The sequence below is a fragment of the Bombina bombina genome, chromosome 4 (assembly GCF_027579735.1).
Source record: "Bombina bombina isolate aBomBom1 chromosome 4, aBomBom1.pri, whole genome shotgun sequence".
NCBI lineage: Eukaryota > Metazoa > Chordata > Amphibia > Anura > Bombinatoridae > Bombina > Bombina bombina.
This window is the reverse complement of record NC_069502.1, coordinates 126,250,793-126,266,807: the sequence shown is the minus strand read 5'-3', so window position 1 is coordinate 126,266,807 and position 16,015 is coordinate 126,250,793. Positions and strand designations below refer to the sequence as shown.

The window sequence follows — 16,015 nt, the reverse complement described above, 5'->3', positions numbered from 1 at the left end:
CCGGCTAGCTTTCTTTATAAATACATCTGTTATTTTTGACATGTCTTCACATCTATTTTTGCACTTTGTATAACTTTCCAAATCTCAAAAACATATTCTTAAAAAAAAATAAAAAAAAAAATCCATCAGCACTTCCAATTTCATAATGATTGGTACAGCTGTAATTAATGTGGGTTGGACTGATTGCTATCAACATTAATGGTTTTATTTTCCCCCACAACATTTAAAAAAAAAAAATCCCAATTCCTGCAATGAGATTTTTTTTCTTTTTTTTTTAGTGAAAATGTTTCTGCAGGTCATTTTGAAAATTAATTCACTTTAATTAATTAAGCAGTTGCACTAAAGCACCAGCACAATTGCAGGATAATAAAGTAATTGCTCACAAAAAAAAAATAATCTTATATTCAGGAGTCACAATTTTACAGACCAGTAAAGACTAAGGGGCAAGGTTGAAAAAATCCCTGAGAACCAAATAATGCACTGCTGCTTTGAAGAGCTACTCCATATTTGACTTCTCTTCAAACAGCTCTTCATTGTGGCAAAACTGAAATTTACAAAGTTGATTAAAATGCATGTTTAATCTAAATCATAAGAGAAATGTGGGTTTAATTTCCCTTTAAAAGGATACTAAAACCATTTTTTCAGGATTCAGATAAAACATGCACTTTTAAGCAACTTTCTAATTTATTCCTATTTTTTCTTTGTACTCTTGCTTTATTTGAAAAGCAGAAATGTAAAGCCTAGGAACAGGCCCCTTTCAGTTTCAGCACCATGGATAGCACTTGCTTATTGGTGCCTACATTTAGCCAGCAATCAAGCAAGCACAACCCAGGTGCTGAACCAAAAATAGGCAGAAAGTTGCTTAAAATTACATACTCTATTTGAATCAATAAAGGAGAAAAAACTGGGTTTAGTATCCCTTTAACCCCTTAATGACCGCAGCACTTTTCCATTTTCTGTCCGTTTGGGACCAAGGCTATTTTTACATTTCTGCAGTGTTTGTGTTTAGCTGTAATTCTCCTCTTACTCATTTACTGTACCCACACATATTATATACCTTTTTCTCGCCATTAAGTGGACTTTCTAAAGATACCATTATTTTCATCATATCTTATAATTAACTATAAAAAAAATTATATAATATGAGAAAAAAAATGGAAAAAAACACACTTTTTCTAACTTTGACCCCCAAAATCTGTTACACATCTACAACCACCAAAAAACACCCATGCTAAATAGTTTCTAAATTTTGTCCTGAGTTAAGAAATACCCAATGTTTACATGTTCTTTGCTTTTTTTGCAAGTTATAGGGCCATAAATACAAGTAGCAGTTTGCTATTTCCAAATCCCTTTTTTTCAAAATTAGCGCTAGTTACATTAGAACACTGATATCTTTCAGGAATCCCTGAATATCCCTTGACATGTATATATTTTTTTTTAGAAGACATCCCAAAGTATTGATGTAGGCCCATTTTGGTATATTTCATGCCACCATTTCACTGCCAGATGCGATCAAATAAAAAAAAATGTTCACTTTTTCACAATTTTGTTAACAAACTTTAGGTTTCTCACTGAAATTATTTACAAACAACTTGTGCAATTATGGCATAAATGGTTGTAAATTCTTCTCTGGGATCCCCTTTGTTCAGAAATAGCAGACATGTATGGCTTTTGTTGTTGCTTTTTGGTAATTAGAAGGGCGCTAAATGCCACTGCGCACCACACGTGTATTATGCCCAGCAGTGAAGGGGTTAATTAGCGAGCATGTAGGGAGCTTCTAGGGTTAATTTTAGCTTTAATGTAGTGTAGTAGACAACCCAAAGTATTGATCTAGGCCCATTTTGGTATATTTCATGCCACCATTTCACCGCCAGATGCGATCAAATTAAAAAAACTTAATATTTTTCAAAATTTTAGGTTTCTCACTGAAATCATTTACAAGCAGCTTGTGCAATTATGGCACAAATGGCTGTAAATGCTTCTCTGGGATCCCCTTTGTTCAGAAATAGCAGACATATATGTCTTTGGCATTGCTTTTTGGTAATTAGAAGGCCGCTAAATGCCGCTGCGCACCACACGTGTATTATATCTAGCAGTGAAGGGGTTAATTAGGTAGCTTGTAGGGAGCTTGCAGGGTTAATTTTAGCTTTAGTGTAGAGATCGGCCTCCCATCTGACACATCACACCCCCTGATCCCTCCCAAACAGCTCCCTTCCCTCCCCCACCCCACAATTGTCCCCGCCATCTTAAGTACTGGCAGAAAGTCTGCCAGTACAAAAATAAAGGGAATCTTTGTTGTTGTTTTTTTAAATTGTATAGCATATTTACATATGCTGCTGTGTAGTATCCCCCTTATCCCCCAACCTCCCTGATCCCCCCCAAACACCTCTCTAACCGTCCCCCTCTGACTTTTTGGGGGCCATCTTGGGTACTGGCAGCTATCTGCCAGTACCCAGTTTGCAGAAAAAATGTTTTCTGTTTTTTTTTTCCACAGTTTTTTTTCTGTAGTGTAGCTTCCCTCCCACATTCCAACCCAACACCCCCTGATTTAGCTTTTTTTATTTTATTTTAATATCGGTATAAATCTGATTACCTATCCTATTACCAATCTTATTTTCTGTAGTGCAGCGTTCCCACCCGCTCCCTCCCCGTGCACGCGCCCACCCCCTCCCTATCGTGCGCGCGCCCCCCCGGACTTCCCCGCCCACGATCCCGCCCCCCTGCACATCTCCAGGGCTATCGATGGCCGCCACTCGCCTCCCGGTCTTGCTCCCACCCACCAACGAAGGAAGCCACCGATCTCCGGTGCAGAGAGGGCCACAGAGTGGCTCTCTCTGCATCGGATGGCCATACACTGTTATTGCAAGATGCCTCCATATTGAGGCATCACTGCAATAACCGGAAAGCAGCTGGAAGCGAGCAGGATCGCTTCCAGCTGCTTTCCACACTGAGGACGTGCAGGGTACGTCCTCAGGCGTTAACTGCCTTTTTTTGAGGACGTACCCTGCACGTCCTCGGTCATTAAGGGGTTAAGGAAAACTTATATAGTTCAGCCAGAGCACAGCACTGTTAGAACAAAAAAAAAGACTGATCTGAAGCAGGGCTGCAGAGCAAAAGCACCAACTCTTCCTGCAGGCATGCTGCATTTTCTATAACGACATCACAGATCGCAGCATGTTCTGACTTGGGGGTGTATCCAGTCCACGGATCATCCATTACTTGTGGGATATTCTTCCCAACAGGAAGCTGCAAGAGGATCACCCACATCAGAGCTGTCTATATAGCTCCTCCTCTAACTGCCACTACCAGTCATTCGACCGAAGACAAGCAAGAGAAAGGAGAAACCATAGGGTGCAGTGGTGACTGTAGTTTAAAAATAAAACACACCTGCCTTAAAATGACAGGGTGGGCCGTGGACTGGATACACCACAAGAGAAATAAATTTATCAGGTAAGCATAAATTTTGTTTTCTCTTGTAAGGTGTATCCAGTCCACGGATCATCCATTACTTGTGGGATACCAATACCAAAGCTATAGGACACGGATGAAGGGAGGGACAAGGCAGGTGCTTAAACGGAAGGCACCACACTATCTGCAAAACCTCCCTCCCAAAAATAGCCTCCGAAGAAGCAAACGTATCAAATTTATAGAATTTTGAAAAAGTATGAAGCGAAGACCAAGTCGCTGCCTTACAAATCTGTTCAACAGAAGCCTCATTCTTAAAAGCCCATGTGGAAGCTACCGCTCTAGTAGAATGAGCTGTAATCCTTTCAGGAGGCTGCTGGCCAGCAGTCTCATAAGCTAAGCGTATTATACTCCTTAGCCAAAAAGAAAGAGAAGTTGCCGAAGCCTTTTGGCCTCTCCTCTATCCAGAGTAGACAACAAACAATGCAGATGTTTGACTAAAGTTTTATTTACAAGCTACTAAAGATTTTCAAGCACGAACCACGTCAAGATTGTGTAAAAGACGTTCCTTCTTTGAAGAAGGATTAGGACACAGTGACGGTACAACAATCTCCTGATTGATATTTTTATTAGATACCACCTTAGGTAGAAAACCAGGTTTGGTACGTAACACTACCTTATCGGAATGAAAAATGAGATAAGGAGAATCACATTGTAAAGCAGATAACTCTGAAACTCTTCGAGCCGAAGAGATAGCTACTAAAAACAAAACTTTCCAAGATAAGAGCTTAATATCTATGGAATGCAAAGGTTCAAACGGAACCCCTTGAAGAACCTTAAGAACTAAATTTAAACTCCAAGGCAGAGCAACAGGTTTAAACACAGGCTTAATTCTGACTAAAGCCTGACAAAACGCCTGCACGTCTGGAACCTCAGCCAGACGTTTGTGCAAAAGAATAGACCGAGCAGAAATCTGTCCCTTTAAGGAACTTGCTGACAAACCCTTCTCCAATCCATCTTGGAGAAAAGATAATATCCTAGGAATCCTGACCTTACTCCATGACTAACCCTTGGATTCACACCAATGAAGATATTTACACCATATCTTATGATAGATTTTCCTGGTGACAGGCTTTTGCGTCTGTATTAAGGTATCAATGACCGACTGAGAAACCACGCTTTGATAAAATCAAGCGTTCAATCTCCAAGCAGTCAGCCGCAGAGAAAATACATTTGGATGGTTGAAAAGACCCTGAAGTAAAAGGTCCTGTCTCAGAGGCAGAGTCCATGGTGGAAAGGATGACATGTCCACCAGATCTGCATACCAAGTCCTGCGTGGCCACGCAGGTGCTATCAAAATCACTGATGATCTCTCCTGCTTGACCTTGGCAATCAGACGAGGGAGCAGAGGAAACGGTGGAAACACATAAGCCAGGTTGAAGGTCCAAGGCGCTGCTAGAGCATCTATCAACGCTGCCTTGGGATCCCTGGACCTAGATCCGTAACAAGGAAGCTTGGCGTTCTGGCGAGACGCCATGAGATCCAGTTCTGGTTTGCCCCAACGTTGATTCAACGTGCAAACACCTCCGGATGGAGCTCTCACTCCCCCGGATGAAAAGTCTGTCAACTTAGAAAATCCGCCTCCCAGTTCTCTACTCCTGGGATATGGATAGCTGATAGGTGGCAAGAGTGAATCTCTGCCCAACGAATTATCTTTGAAACCTCCAACATCGCTAGGGAACTCCTTGTTCCCCCTTGATGGTTGATGTAAGCTACAGTCGTGATGTTGTCCGACTAAAATCTGATGAACCTCACTGCAGCTAGCTGAGGCCAAGCCTGAAGAGCATTGAATATCGCTCTTAGTTCCAGAATGTTTATCGGAAGGAGAGCCTCCTCCTGAGTCCATGACCCCTGAGCCTTCAGAGAGTTCCAGACTGCCCCCCAGCCCAGAAGGCTGGCATCTGTTGTTACTATTGTCCAATCTGGCCTGCGGAAGGTCATACCTTTGGAAAGATGGACTCGAGATAGCCACCAGAGAAGAGAATCCCTGGTCTCTTGATCCAGATTTAGTAGAGGGGACAAATCTGTGTAATCCCCATTCCACTGACTGAGCATGCAGAGTTGCAGCGGTCTGAGATGTAGGCGGGCAAACGGCACTATGTCCATTGCCGCTACCATTAAGTCGATTACTTCCATACACTGAGCCACCGAAGGGCGAGAAGTAGAATAAAGAACACGGCAGGAATTTAGAAGTTTTGACAACCTGGCCTCTGTCAGGTAAATCCTCATTTCTACAGAATCTATCAGAGTTCCCAGGAAGGAAACTCTTGTGAGAGGGGATAGAGAACTCTTCTTTTCGTTCACTTACCACCCATGAGACCTCAGGAATGCCAGAACAATGTCCGTATGGGACTTGGCAATTTGGAAATTAGACGCCTGTATCAGAATGTCGTCTAAGTAAGGGGCTACTGCTATGCCCCGCGGCCTTAGAACCGCCAAAAGTGACCCCAGAACCTTCGTAAAGATTCTTGGTGCCATAGCTAACCCAAAGGGAAGAGCCACAAACTGGTAATGCCTGTCTAGGAAGGCAAACCTGAGAAACCGATGATGATCTTTGTGTATCGGAATGTGAAGATAAGCATCCTTTAAGTCCACGGTAGTCATGTATTGACCCTCCTGGATCATAGGTAGGATGGTTCGAATAGTCTCCATCTTGAAAGATGGGACCCTGAGAAATTTGTTTAGGATCTTGAGATCTAAGATTGGTCTGAAGGTTCCCTCTTTCTTGGGAACCACAAATAGATTTGAATAGAATCCTTGCCCCTGTTCCTCCTTTGGAACTGGGTGGATCACTCCCATAACTAGGAGGTCTTGAACACAACCAGTCTCTTTATCTGGTCTGCAGATAATTGTGAAAGGTGAAATCTTCCTTTTGGGGAAGAAGCTTTGAAGTCCAGAAGATATCCCTGGGACACAATTTCCAACGCCCAGGAGAGAGAAAGTCTGCCCTCTACTAGATCCGTTACCGGTTCGGGGGCCAATCTTTCATGCTGTCTTAGAGGCAGCAGCAGGCTTCTTGGCCTGTTTACCTTTGTTCCAAGCCTGGTTAGGTCTCCAGACCGGCTTGAACTGGGCAAAATTTCCCTCTTGTTTTGTATTAGAGGAAGATGATGCTGCGCTCGTCTTAAAGTTTCGAAAGGCACAAAAATTAGTTTGTTTGGTCCTTAATTTGTTAGACCTATCCTGAGGAAGGGCATGACCTTTTCCTCCAGTAATATCAGAAATGATCTCCTTCAGTCCAGGCCCGAATAGGGTCTGCCCCTTGAAGGGAATGTTGAGAAGCTTAGACTTTGATGTAACGTCAGCTGACCAGGATTTAAGCCATAGCGCCCTACACGCCTGAATAGCAAAACCTGAGTTCTTAGCCGTTAGTTTAGTTAAATGAACAACGGCGTCAGAAACAAATGAATTGGCTAGCTTAAGCGCTTTAAGCTTGTCAAGTATATCATCCAATGGAGTTTCTACCTGTAAGGCCTCTTCCAGAGACTCAAACCAGAAGGCCGCAGCAGCAGTGACCAGGGCAATGCATGCAAGAGGCTGGAGAATAAAACCTTGTTGAATAAACATTTTCTTAAGGTAACCCTCTAACTTTTTATCCATTGGATCTAGGAAAGCACAACTGTCCTCGACGGGGATAGTTGTACACTTAGCTAGGGTAGAAACTGCTCCCTCCACCTTAGGGACCATTTGCCATAAGTCCCGTGTAGCGGCATCTATTGGAAACATTTTCTTAAAAATAGGAGGGGGAGAGAACGGTACGCCTGATCTATCCCATTCCTTAGAAATAATTTCTGAAAACCTTTTAGGTATTGGAAAAACATCAGTGTAAACAGGTACTGCATAGTATTTATCCAATCTACACAATTTCTCTGACACTATAATGGTGTCACAGTCATCCAGAGTAGCTAAAACCTCCCTGAGCAACACGCGGAGGTGTTCAAGCTAAAATTTAAATGTTGACATATCAGAATCAGGTTGAAGGATCTTCCCCGAAGAAAAATCACCCACAGAAAGAAGCTCTCCTGCCTCAGCTTCTGCATATTGTGAGGGGATATCAGACATAGCTACTAAAGCGTCAGAGTGCTCTGTATTTTTTCTAGCCCCAGAGCTGTCTCGCTTTCCTTGTAACCCTGGTAGTTTGGACAATACCGCTGTAAGGGTATGATCCATAACTGCTATGTCTTGTAAAGTAAACGCCATGGGCGCGCTAGATGTACTTGGCGCCTCTTGAGCGGGAGTTCCTTGAGCGGGAGTCAAAGGTTCTGACACGTGAGGCGAGTTAGTCGGCATAACTTCCCCCTTGTCAGTTTCCTCTGGTGAAACATCTTTTAAAGACAGAATATGATCTTTATAACAAAGTAAAATCAGTACATTTGGTACACATTCTAAGAGGGGGTTCCACAATGGCTTCTAAACATAATGAACAAGGAGTTTCCTCTATGTCAGACATGTTTAAACAGACTAGCAATGAGACCAGCAAGCTTGGAAAACACTTTGATAAATGTAAACAAGCAAAAAATAAAAACGGTACTGTGCCTTTAAGAGAAAAAAATTGTCAGAAATTGAAAAACAGTGATAAAAAGCAGTAAATCTTACGAAATTTTTACAGTGTGTATAAAAGACTAACAGAGCATTGCACCCACTTGCAAATGGATGATTAACCCCTTAGTTTCAAAACCGGATCAAAAAAACAATTTTTAACAGTCACAACAAACCTACCTGCCCATATAACGACTTTGAAAGGCACAAAAACCCTTTAGAGAGGTCCTAAGTGTTCAGGGGACTCCTTCAGGGAAACTGGATGTCTCAAGCTGCAAAATCTAATGCACATTTAGGCGCGAAAATAGGCCCCTCCCAACCTGTATTCACAGTGAAAGGGCCTAACAAAACTATCCCTAGGCAAAATCTAGCCAGCCATGTGGAAAAAAACTGGGCCCCAATAAAGTTTTATCACCAATATGTATAAAAAAACGTTTAAACACTTCCAGTAATGTGAGAAAGTACTAAGAATAATACCTTTTACAGCAAGCATGATACTAGTTATTAAATCACTGTAATCAGGCTTACCTTAAATAAATCCGGTATTAACAGCATTTTCTAGCATATTCATTTTTCTAGAAAAATTTAAACTGCACATACCTCATAGCAGGAGACCCTGCACGCCATTCCCCCAGCTGAAGTTACCTCTCTCTTCAGTTATGTGTGAGAACAGCAATGGATCTTAGTTACAACCTGCTAAGATCATCAAAGACCACAGGCAGACTCTTCTTCTACTTTTTGCCTAAGGCTAAAATAGTACAACTCCAGTACCATTTGAAAATAACAAACTTTTGATTGAAGATAAACTAAATAAAAACACCACATCTCTAGCTACTTCCTTTCTTGTCGAGAGCTGCAAGAGAATGACTGGGAGTGGCAGTTAGAGGAGGAGCTATATAGACAGCTCTGCTGTGGGTGATCCTCTTGCAGCTTCCTGTTGGGAAGGAGAATATCCCACAAGTAATGGATGATCCGTGGACTGGATACACCTTACAAGAGAAATTATATTTACACACACATTTATATTTTATAAAGTGTATCAATTTTAAAATGTAAAATAGATAAATATCCCTTTAAGAAACACTTCATTTCTAACAAGAGTTGAAATAGTTAGTTTTGTACAATGTGATTTTTACCTTGATCGTCTTGTAGAAATGCCCCAACCCTCTCGCGGGCTGGTTGTACGTGTTTTTTGGCTTTCATTACAGACAGGCTCAGCATGCTTACAATTCCGTTTGGCTGGAGGAGATAAGTGGCTGTCACTCAACGACACATCACTGCAGGTATCCTTCTGCAAAAATAAATAAAAATATTAAAAAGACTAAATATCTTTAAAAATGGTAGGAACTATAAAAGTCCCAATGATAAAAAAAACTACACTACTGTCCAAACGTTTTAGGCAGGAGTGGAAAAATGCTGTAAAGTAAAAATGCTTTCAAAAATAGAAATGTTAATGGTTTAATTTTTTCAATTAACAAAATGCGAAGTGAGTTTGAACAAAATATATAAATCAAATATTTTGTGTGACCACCCTTTGCCTTCAAAAAAAGCATCAATTCTTCTAGGTACACAAGTCAGGGATTTTGTAGGCATAGAGTCAGGTGCATAATTAAACAATTATACCCGATTATAAATGTAATATCTAGGTTGAAACTAGGCATGGGCATTCGGCAGCTTACTCAGCAGCCAAAAGCGGAAAACATCATTTATGCTTGCTTATCTGACGAATGTATTTATTTCCGGATATGGTGAGTCTATGGCATCATCAATTACTAGTGGGAATATCAATCCTGGCCAGCAGGAGGAGACAGAGCACCACAGTAAAGCTGTTAAAATGTCACTTCCCTTACCCATAACCCCCACTCATTCAGCCGAAAGGAAATGAACAAACAATGTAAGAACTTACCTGATAAATTCATTTCTTTCATATTGGCAATAGTCCATGAGCTAGTGACGTATGGAATTTACAATCCTACCAGGAGGGGCAAAGTTTCCCAAACCTCAAAATGCCTATAAAAACACCCCTCACGACACTCACAATTCAGTTTAACGAATAGCCAAGTAGTGGGTTGATAAAATAAGGAGTAAAAAAGCATACAAAAAGAGGAACTGGAAATATAATTGTGCTTTTATACAAAAATAACCACCATAAAAAGGGTGGGCCTCATGGACTCTTGCCAATATTAAAGAAATGAATGTATCAGGTAAGTTCTTACATAAATTATGTTGGCAAGAGTCCATGAGCTAGTGACGTATGGGATAGAACTACCCAAGATGTGGATGTCCACAGAAGAGTCACTAGAAAGGGAGGGATAAAATAAACAGTAATTTTTCGCTGAAAAAATTAAATCCACAAAATAAGTTTTTCTTATAAATTGAAAGAAAAAAAAAAAAGAAAAAAAACTTAAACCATTAGCAGAAGAATTAAACTGAAACAGCTGCCTGAAGAACTTTTCTGCCAAAGACTGCTTCAGAAGCAAATACATTAAAATGGTAAAATTTAGTAAATGTATGCAACGAAAACCAAGTTGCTGCTTTGCAAATCTGATCAACTGAAGCTTCATTCTTTAAAGCCCAAAAAGCGGCGAATGATCTAGTAGAATGAGCTGTAATTCTGAGGCGGAGACTGACCCGCCTCCAAATAAGCCTTGTGAATCAAAAGCTTTAACCAAGATGCCAAAGAAATGGCAGAGGCTTTCTGACCTTTCCTAGAACCAGAAAAAAACAACAGACTAGAAGTCTTTCTGAAAACCTTAGTAGCTTCGACATAGTATTTCAAAGCTCTTACAACATCCAAAGAATGCAAATATCTTTCAAGAGTATTCTTGGGATTAGAACACAAGGAAGGAAAAATAATTTCCCTACTAATGTTAGAATTCACAACCTTAGGAAGAAATTTAAACAAAGTCCGCAAAACAGCTTTATCCTGATTAAAAAAAAAAAAAAAAAAAATCAGAAAAAGGAGACTCACAAGAGAGCAGACAATTTGGAAACTCTTCTAGCTGAAGAGGTGGCCAAAAGGAACAACACTTTCCAAGAAAGTAGTTTAATATCCAAAGAATGCATAGGCTCAAAAGGAGGAGCCTGCAAGATCTTCAAAACCAAATTAAGAAGCCAAGGAGGAGAGATTGATTTAATAACAGGCTTTATACGAACCAAAGCCTGAACAAAACAGTGAATATCAGGGAGCTTAGCAATCTTTCTATGAAATAAAAAAGAAAGAGCAGAGATTTGTCCCTTCAAAGTAATTGCAGACAAACATTTATCCAAACTATCCTGAAGAAACTGTAAAATTTTAGGAATTCTAAAAGAATGCCAGGAGAATTTATGAGAAGAACACCATGAAATATAGGTCTTCCAAACTCGATAATAAATCTTCCTTGAAACAGACTTACGAGCCTGTAGCATAGTATTAATCACTGAGTCAGAGAAACCTCTACGACTAAGTACTAAGCGTTCAATTTCCCTACCTTCAAATTAAACGATTTGAGATCCTGATGGAAAAAAGGTCCTTGAGACAGAAGATCTGGCCTTAAAGGAAGTGACCAAGGTTGGCAACTGGATATCCGGACAAGATCCACATACCAAAACCTGTGAGGCCACGCTGGTACTATCAGAAACACATACGATTGCTCCATAACGATCTTGGAGATCACTCTTGGAAGAAGAACTAGAGGCGGAAAGATAAGCAGGTTGGTAAAACCAAGGAACTGCTAAAGCATCCACCATCTCCACCTGAGTATCCCTGGACCTTGACAGGTACCTGGGAAGTTTCTCGTTTAAATGAGAAACCATCAGATCTATTTCTGTAAGACCCCACATCTGTACAATCTGACAAAATACATCTGGATGGAGAGACCACTCCCCCGGATGCAAGGTCTGACGGCTAAGATAATCCGCTTCCCAATTTTCTACACCTTGGATATGTACCGCAGAAATTAGACAAGAGATGGATTCTGCCTAAGAAAGTATCCGAGATACTTCTTTCATAGCTAGGGGACTGCAAGTCCCACCCTGATGATTGAGATATGCCACAGTTGTGATATTGTCTGTCTAAAACCAAATGAACGGTTCTCTCTTCAATAGAGGCCAAAACTGAAGAGCCCTGAAAATAGCACGGAATTCTCAAATATTGATTGGTAACCTCGCCTCTTGAGAATTCCAAACTCCTTGTGCTGTCAGAGATCCCCAGACAGCTCCCCAACCTGAAAGACTTGTATCTGTTGTGATCACAGTCCAGATAGTATGAACAAAAGAGGTCCCCTGAATTAAACAATGATGGTCTAACCACCAGGTCAAAGAGTTCAATGTTGGGATTTAAGTATATCAATTGTGATATCCTTGTATAATCCCTGCACCATTGATTCAGCATACAAAGCTGCAGAGGTCTCATATGAAAACTAGCAAAGGGGATCGTGTCCGATGCTGCAGCCATGAGACCTAAAACTTCCATGCACATAGCCACTGAAGGGAATGATTGAGACTGAAGATTTCGACAAGCTGAAACCAATTTCATTCGTCTCTTGTCTGTTAAGAGTTAAGAGTGTCATGGACACTGAATCTATCTGGGCAAATGGTAGAGCAACCAATTGGTAATGCTCGTCTAGAAACGAGAATCTCAGAATCCGAAAGTGGTCTGGATGAATCGGAATATGAAGCTATGCATCCTGTAAGTCTATTGTGGACATAGAATGACCTTGCTGAACAAAAAAGGCAGAATAGTCCTTATAGTCACCATCTTGAAAGTTGGGACTCTTACAAAACAATTCAAAAACTTCAGATCCAGAACTGGCCTAAATGAATTTTCCTTCTCCGGGATAATGAATAGATTTGAATAAAACCCCAGACCCTGTTCCTGAAACGGAACTCGTATGATTACCCCCTGAAAGCTCTAGATCTGAAACACACTTCAGAAAAGCCTGAGCTTTCACCGGATTTACTGGAATGAAAAAAAAAAAAAAAAAAAAATCTTCTCACAGGAGGTCTTACTCTGAATCCAATTTGATACCCTTGAGAGAAAAAACTCTGAAAACATTGATTCAGAACAGAATCTGCCCCCCACCAGCTGAACTGGATCGAGGGCTGCATCTTCATGCAGATGTGGGGGCTTGCTTTGGTATCTTAAAAGGCTTGGATTTATTCCAACTTGAAGGTTTCCAATTGGAACCAGAGTCTTTAGGGAAATGATTGGTTTTCTGTTTCTTATTCTGTTGAAAAGAACGAAAAACAATTAGAAACTTTCGATTTACCCTTAGATCTTATTTCCCGAGGCAAAAAAAAAAACCTCCCTTCCCCCCAGTGATAGTTGAAATAAACAAATCCAACTGAGAACCAAATAAATTACTTTGGAAAGAGATAGTAATCTAGATACCATGTCAGCATGCCAAGATTTGAGCCATAAAGCTCTTCTAGCTAAAATAGCTAAAGACCGATTTAAAAATCAATTTTGATGATATCAAAAATGGAATCACAGAAAAAATAAATTAGCATGTTGAAGCAAACTAACAATGCTAGAAAAATCAGGATCTGTTTCCTGTGGCGATAAGATATCCAACCAAAAGGTTGATGCAGCAGCAACATCATCAGCCATAGAAATGGCAGGCCTGTGAAGAAACAAAAATCAAAAAAAAGTCCAGCACACATGTACCAACTGCTAGAAAAAGGACTCTTTTGTTCCTGATAAGGACTGTGATTACTTTATGTTATACCAAGATCTTTATCGTTTATTCCGAATATTGAAATTAAGTGTTTTTTGCAAGCAGTGATATGTGTATTCAGAGTGATACATCAGATATGTTAAATATTAAAACACTGGGGCTTAAAAATAAGAGTACTTTTAGCCCAGGGAATCAGAATCACAGTATTGAAAAACTTTTTCTAAGCTTGTTTTACATGATGTTGAAGCACTACGAGATTCCAACAGGCATTATAAAAAGAGGCATAATAATAATATTAATAATCTCTCTAAATCTGATTATGCAGCTATTGAGTCATTGAGAAATAGGAAAGACATTATTCTGAGGCAAGCTGATAAGGGAGGAGCCACTGTTATACTTGATAGACAGTATTATATCAATGAGATTCTTATACAGCTAGCTGAGGAGGTATATGGTAGGTTAGACAGAGATCCTGTATTTCAAATTAAAAAGGAAATATAATTTGTGGTTAAAAAGGCAGAGAGGAATGGTCTTATTGATATGAGAACCTTGTAGTACCTTTATGTTGATTATTATATTACACCTATTTTTTATACCTTGCCAAAGTTTCACAAGAATGAAAAAAGCCCTCCTGGGAGACCAATTGTGGCTAGTACTAACTCAATCTTCTCTAATATTGCAATATTTCTTGATAAGATTTTAAGACCTTTTGTAATAGCCTCCCAATCTTATATCAGGGATACTGATGATTTTCTAATTAAATTGGAAAATATGCAACTGAAGGATGATAAATATATTCTTTATTCCCTGGATGTGGTTAGTTTGTATACCTCCATAACCCATACTAGTGGTATGGGGGCTGTAGCCAATGTCTTGAAATTAAGTGGTAAATATTCTAATTCACAATGTGATTTCCTTATGGAATTATTAGAAATTGTTTTGAGATGTAATTATTTTCTATTCCAAGATAAGTTTTTGTCCAAAAACAGGGTACTGCAATGGGTTCCAATGTCGCCCCCAACTATGCCAACATATACATGAATATGTATGAAGAACATTTTGTTTTTGATAAAAAAAATTTCAACAATATGGAGCCACCTGATGGCGGTATATTGATATTTAAGGCGTGTGGTTGGGCGACATGGGAACCCTACACAGTTTTGTTAATGACCTAAATAAGCTGTTCAAGATATATCCAATTTACATTGACTTGGAGTGAGGAACGAATTGAATTTCTTGATACCTGTATCTATAGGGAACAGAGTTCTTTGAAAGCGGATATTTATAGAAAACCTATTGATCGTAATAATCTTTTGCGCTATGAGTGCGCATCTGCATGTGCTTTTTAATTCTCTTCCCTATAGTCAGTTTCTGAGGGTCAAGAAAATAGTATCTGATCCAGTCTTATCTAATCAAAGACTCAATGAGATGGGCCATCTATTTAGTGAACGGGGTTATCTCCTGATGAGGTTATTAAATGCAATTTGGCTAAAGTTGAAGGAAGATCCAGACAATATCTAATTTATAACAAAAAGGTTAAGAAAGATGAGGGACCTGGTGAAAGGATAACTTTCGTCACAGAATTCAATAGACAAAGTAAGAAAGTGTTGAATATCTTGAGGAAACATTGGCACATTTTGCATGAATGTAATCCTGATATTAAGGCCTTCAAGGATACTTTTATGCCTGCATTTAAACGAGCTCCCTCTCTTAGGGATAAATTGATGAAGAATGATGTTAGGACAGCTAAAGCTGGTGGCACTAGATATATTACTAGTGTGAATTAAGGATGTTACCCATGTTTGGGGTGCTTTAGCTGCAGTAATATGATCAAGGGTGCTGTGTTCTTTCACCCCCATACAGGAAGAAAGTTTGACATTAAATTGCTATTGCAACAGTGAATATGTTATTTATATCATTAAATGCCCATGTGGGTGAGACAACACGTATGGCACGGGAAAGAATGAACGAACATAAATCAAGTATTAGGAGGGGTAATTTAGATGCTCCAGTTGCACATTTCATTAAAGCCATACATCATATTTCACAACTTAGGTTTCAAATCATTGAGCAGGTTCATAGACCCAGGAGGGGTGGTAATAGGGAGAATCTCTTAAAAAGGAGAGGGGCTTTTTGGATCTTTACGTTAGGAGCTTTACAACCCAAGGGCATGAATAAAGACCTGGATTGGTCTATTTTTCTATGAGATTATTTAATGATGATGACTATTCTTTATAATAGACTGCTTTCTGTATTTAATTTGTAATTTTAGAGTTAATATGCACTTTGTTCTTTGTATCGATTGTTAAAGAATTTAGAGATAAAGATGTAATTTTAGGATTGACCACTAGATG

General features: G+C 39.7%; 1 protein-coding gene across 1 annotated transcript in view; it reads right to left on the bottom strand.

Annotated features, from left to right (window-relative positions):
- ATAD2B (ATPase family AAA domain containing 2B) overlaps positions 1-16,015 on the bottom strand; it is an 823,789-nt gene that overhangs the window by 791,598 nt on the left and 16,176 nt on the right. Inside the window, exon 2 of the mRNA XM_053711168.1 lies at positions 9,141-9,295. Coding sequence (XP_053567143.1) covers positions 9,141-9,295 — 155 coding nt within the window. The remainder of the gene's footprint in view (positions 1-9,140; positions 9,296-16,015) is intronic.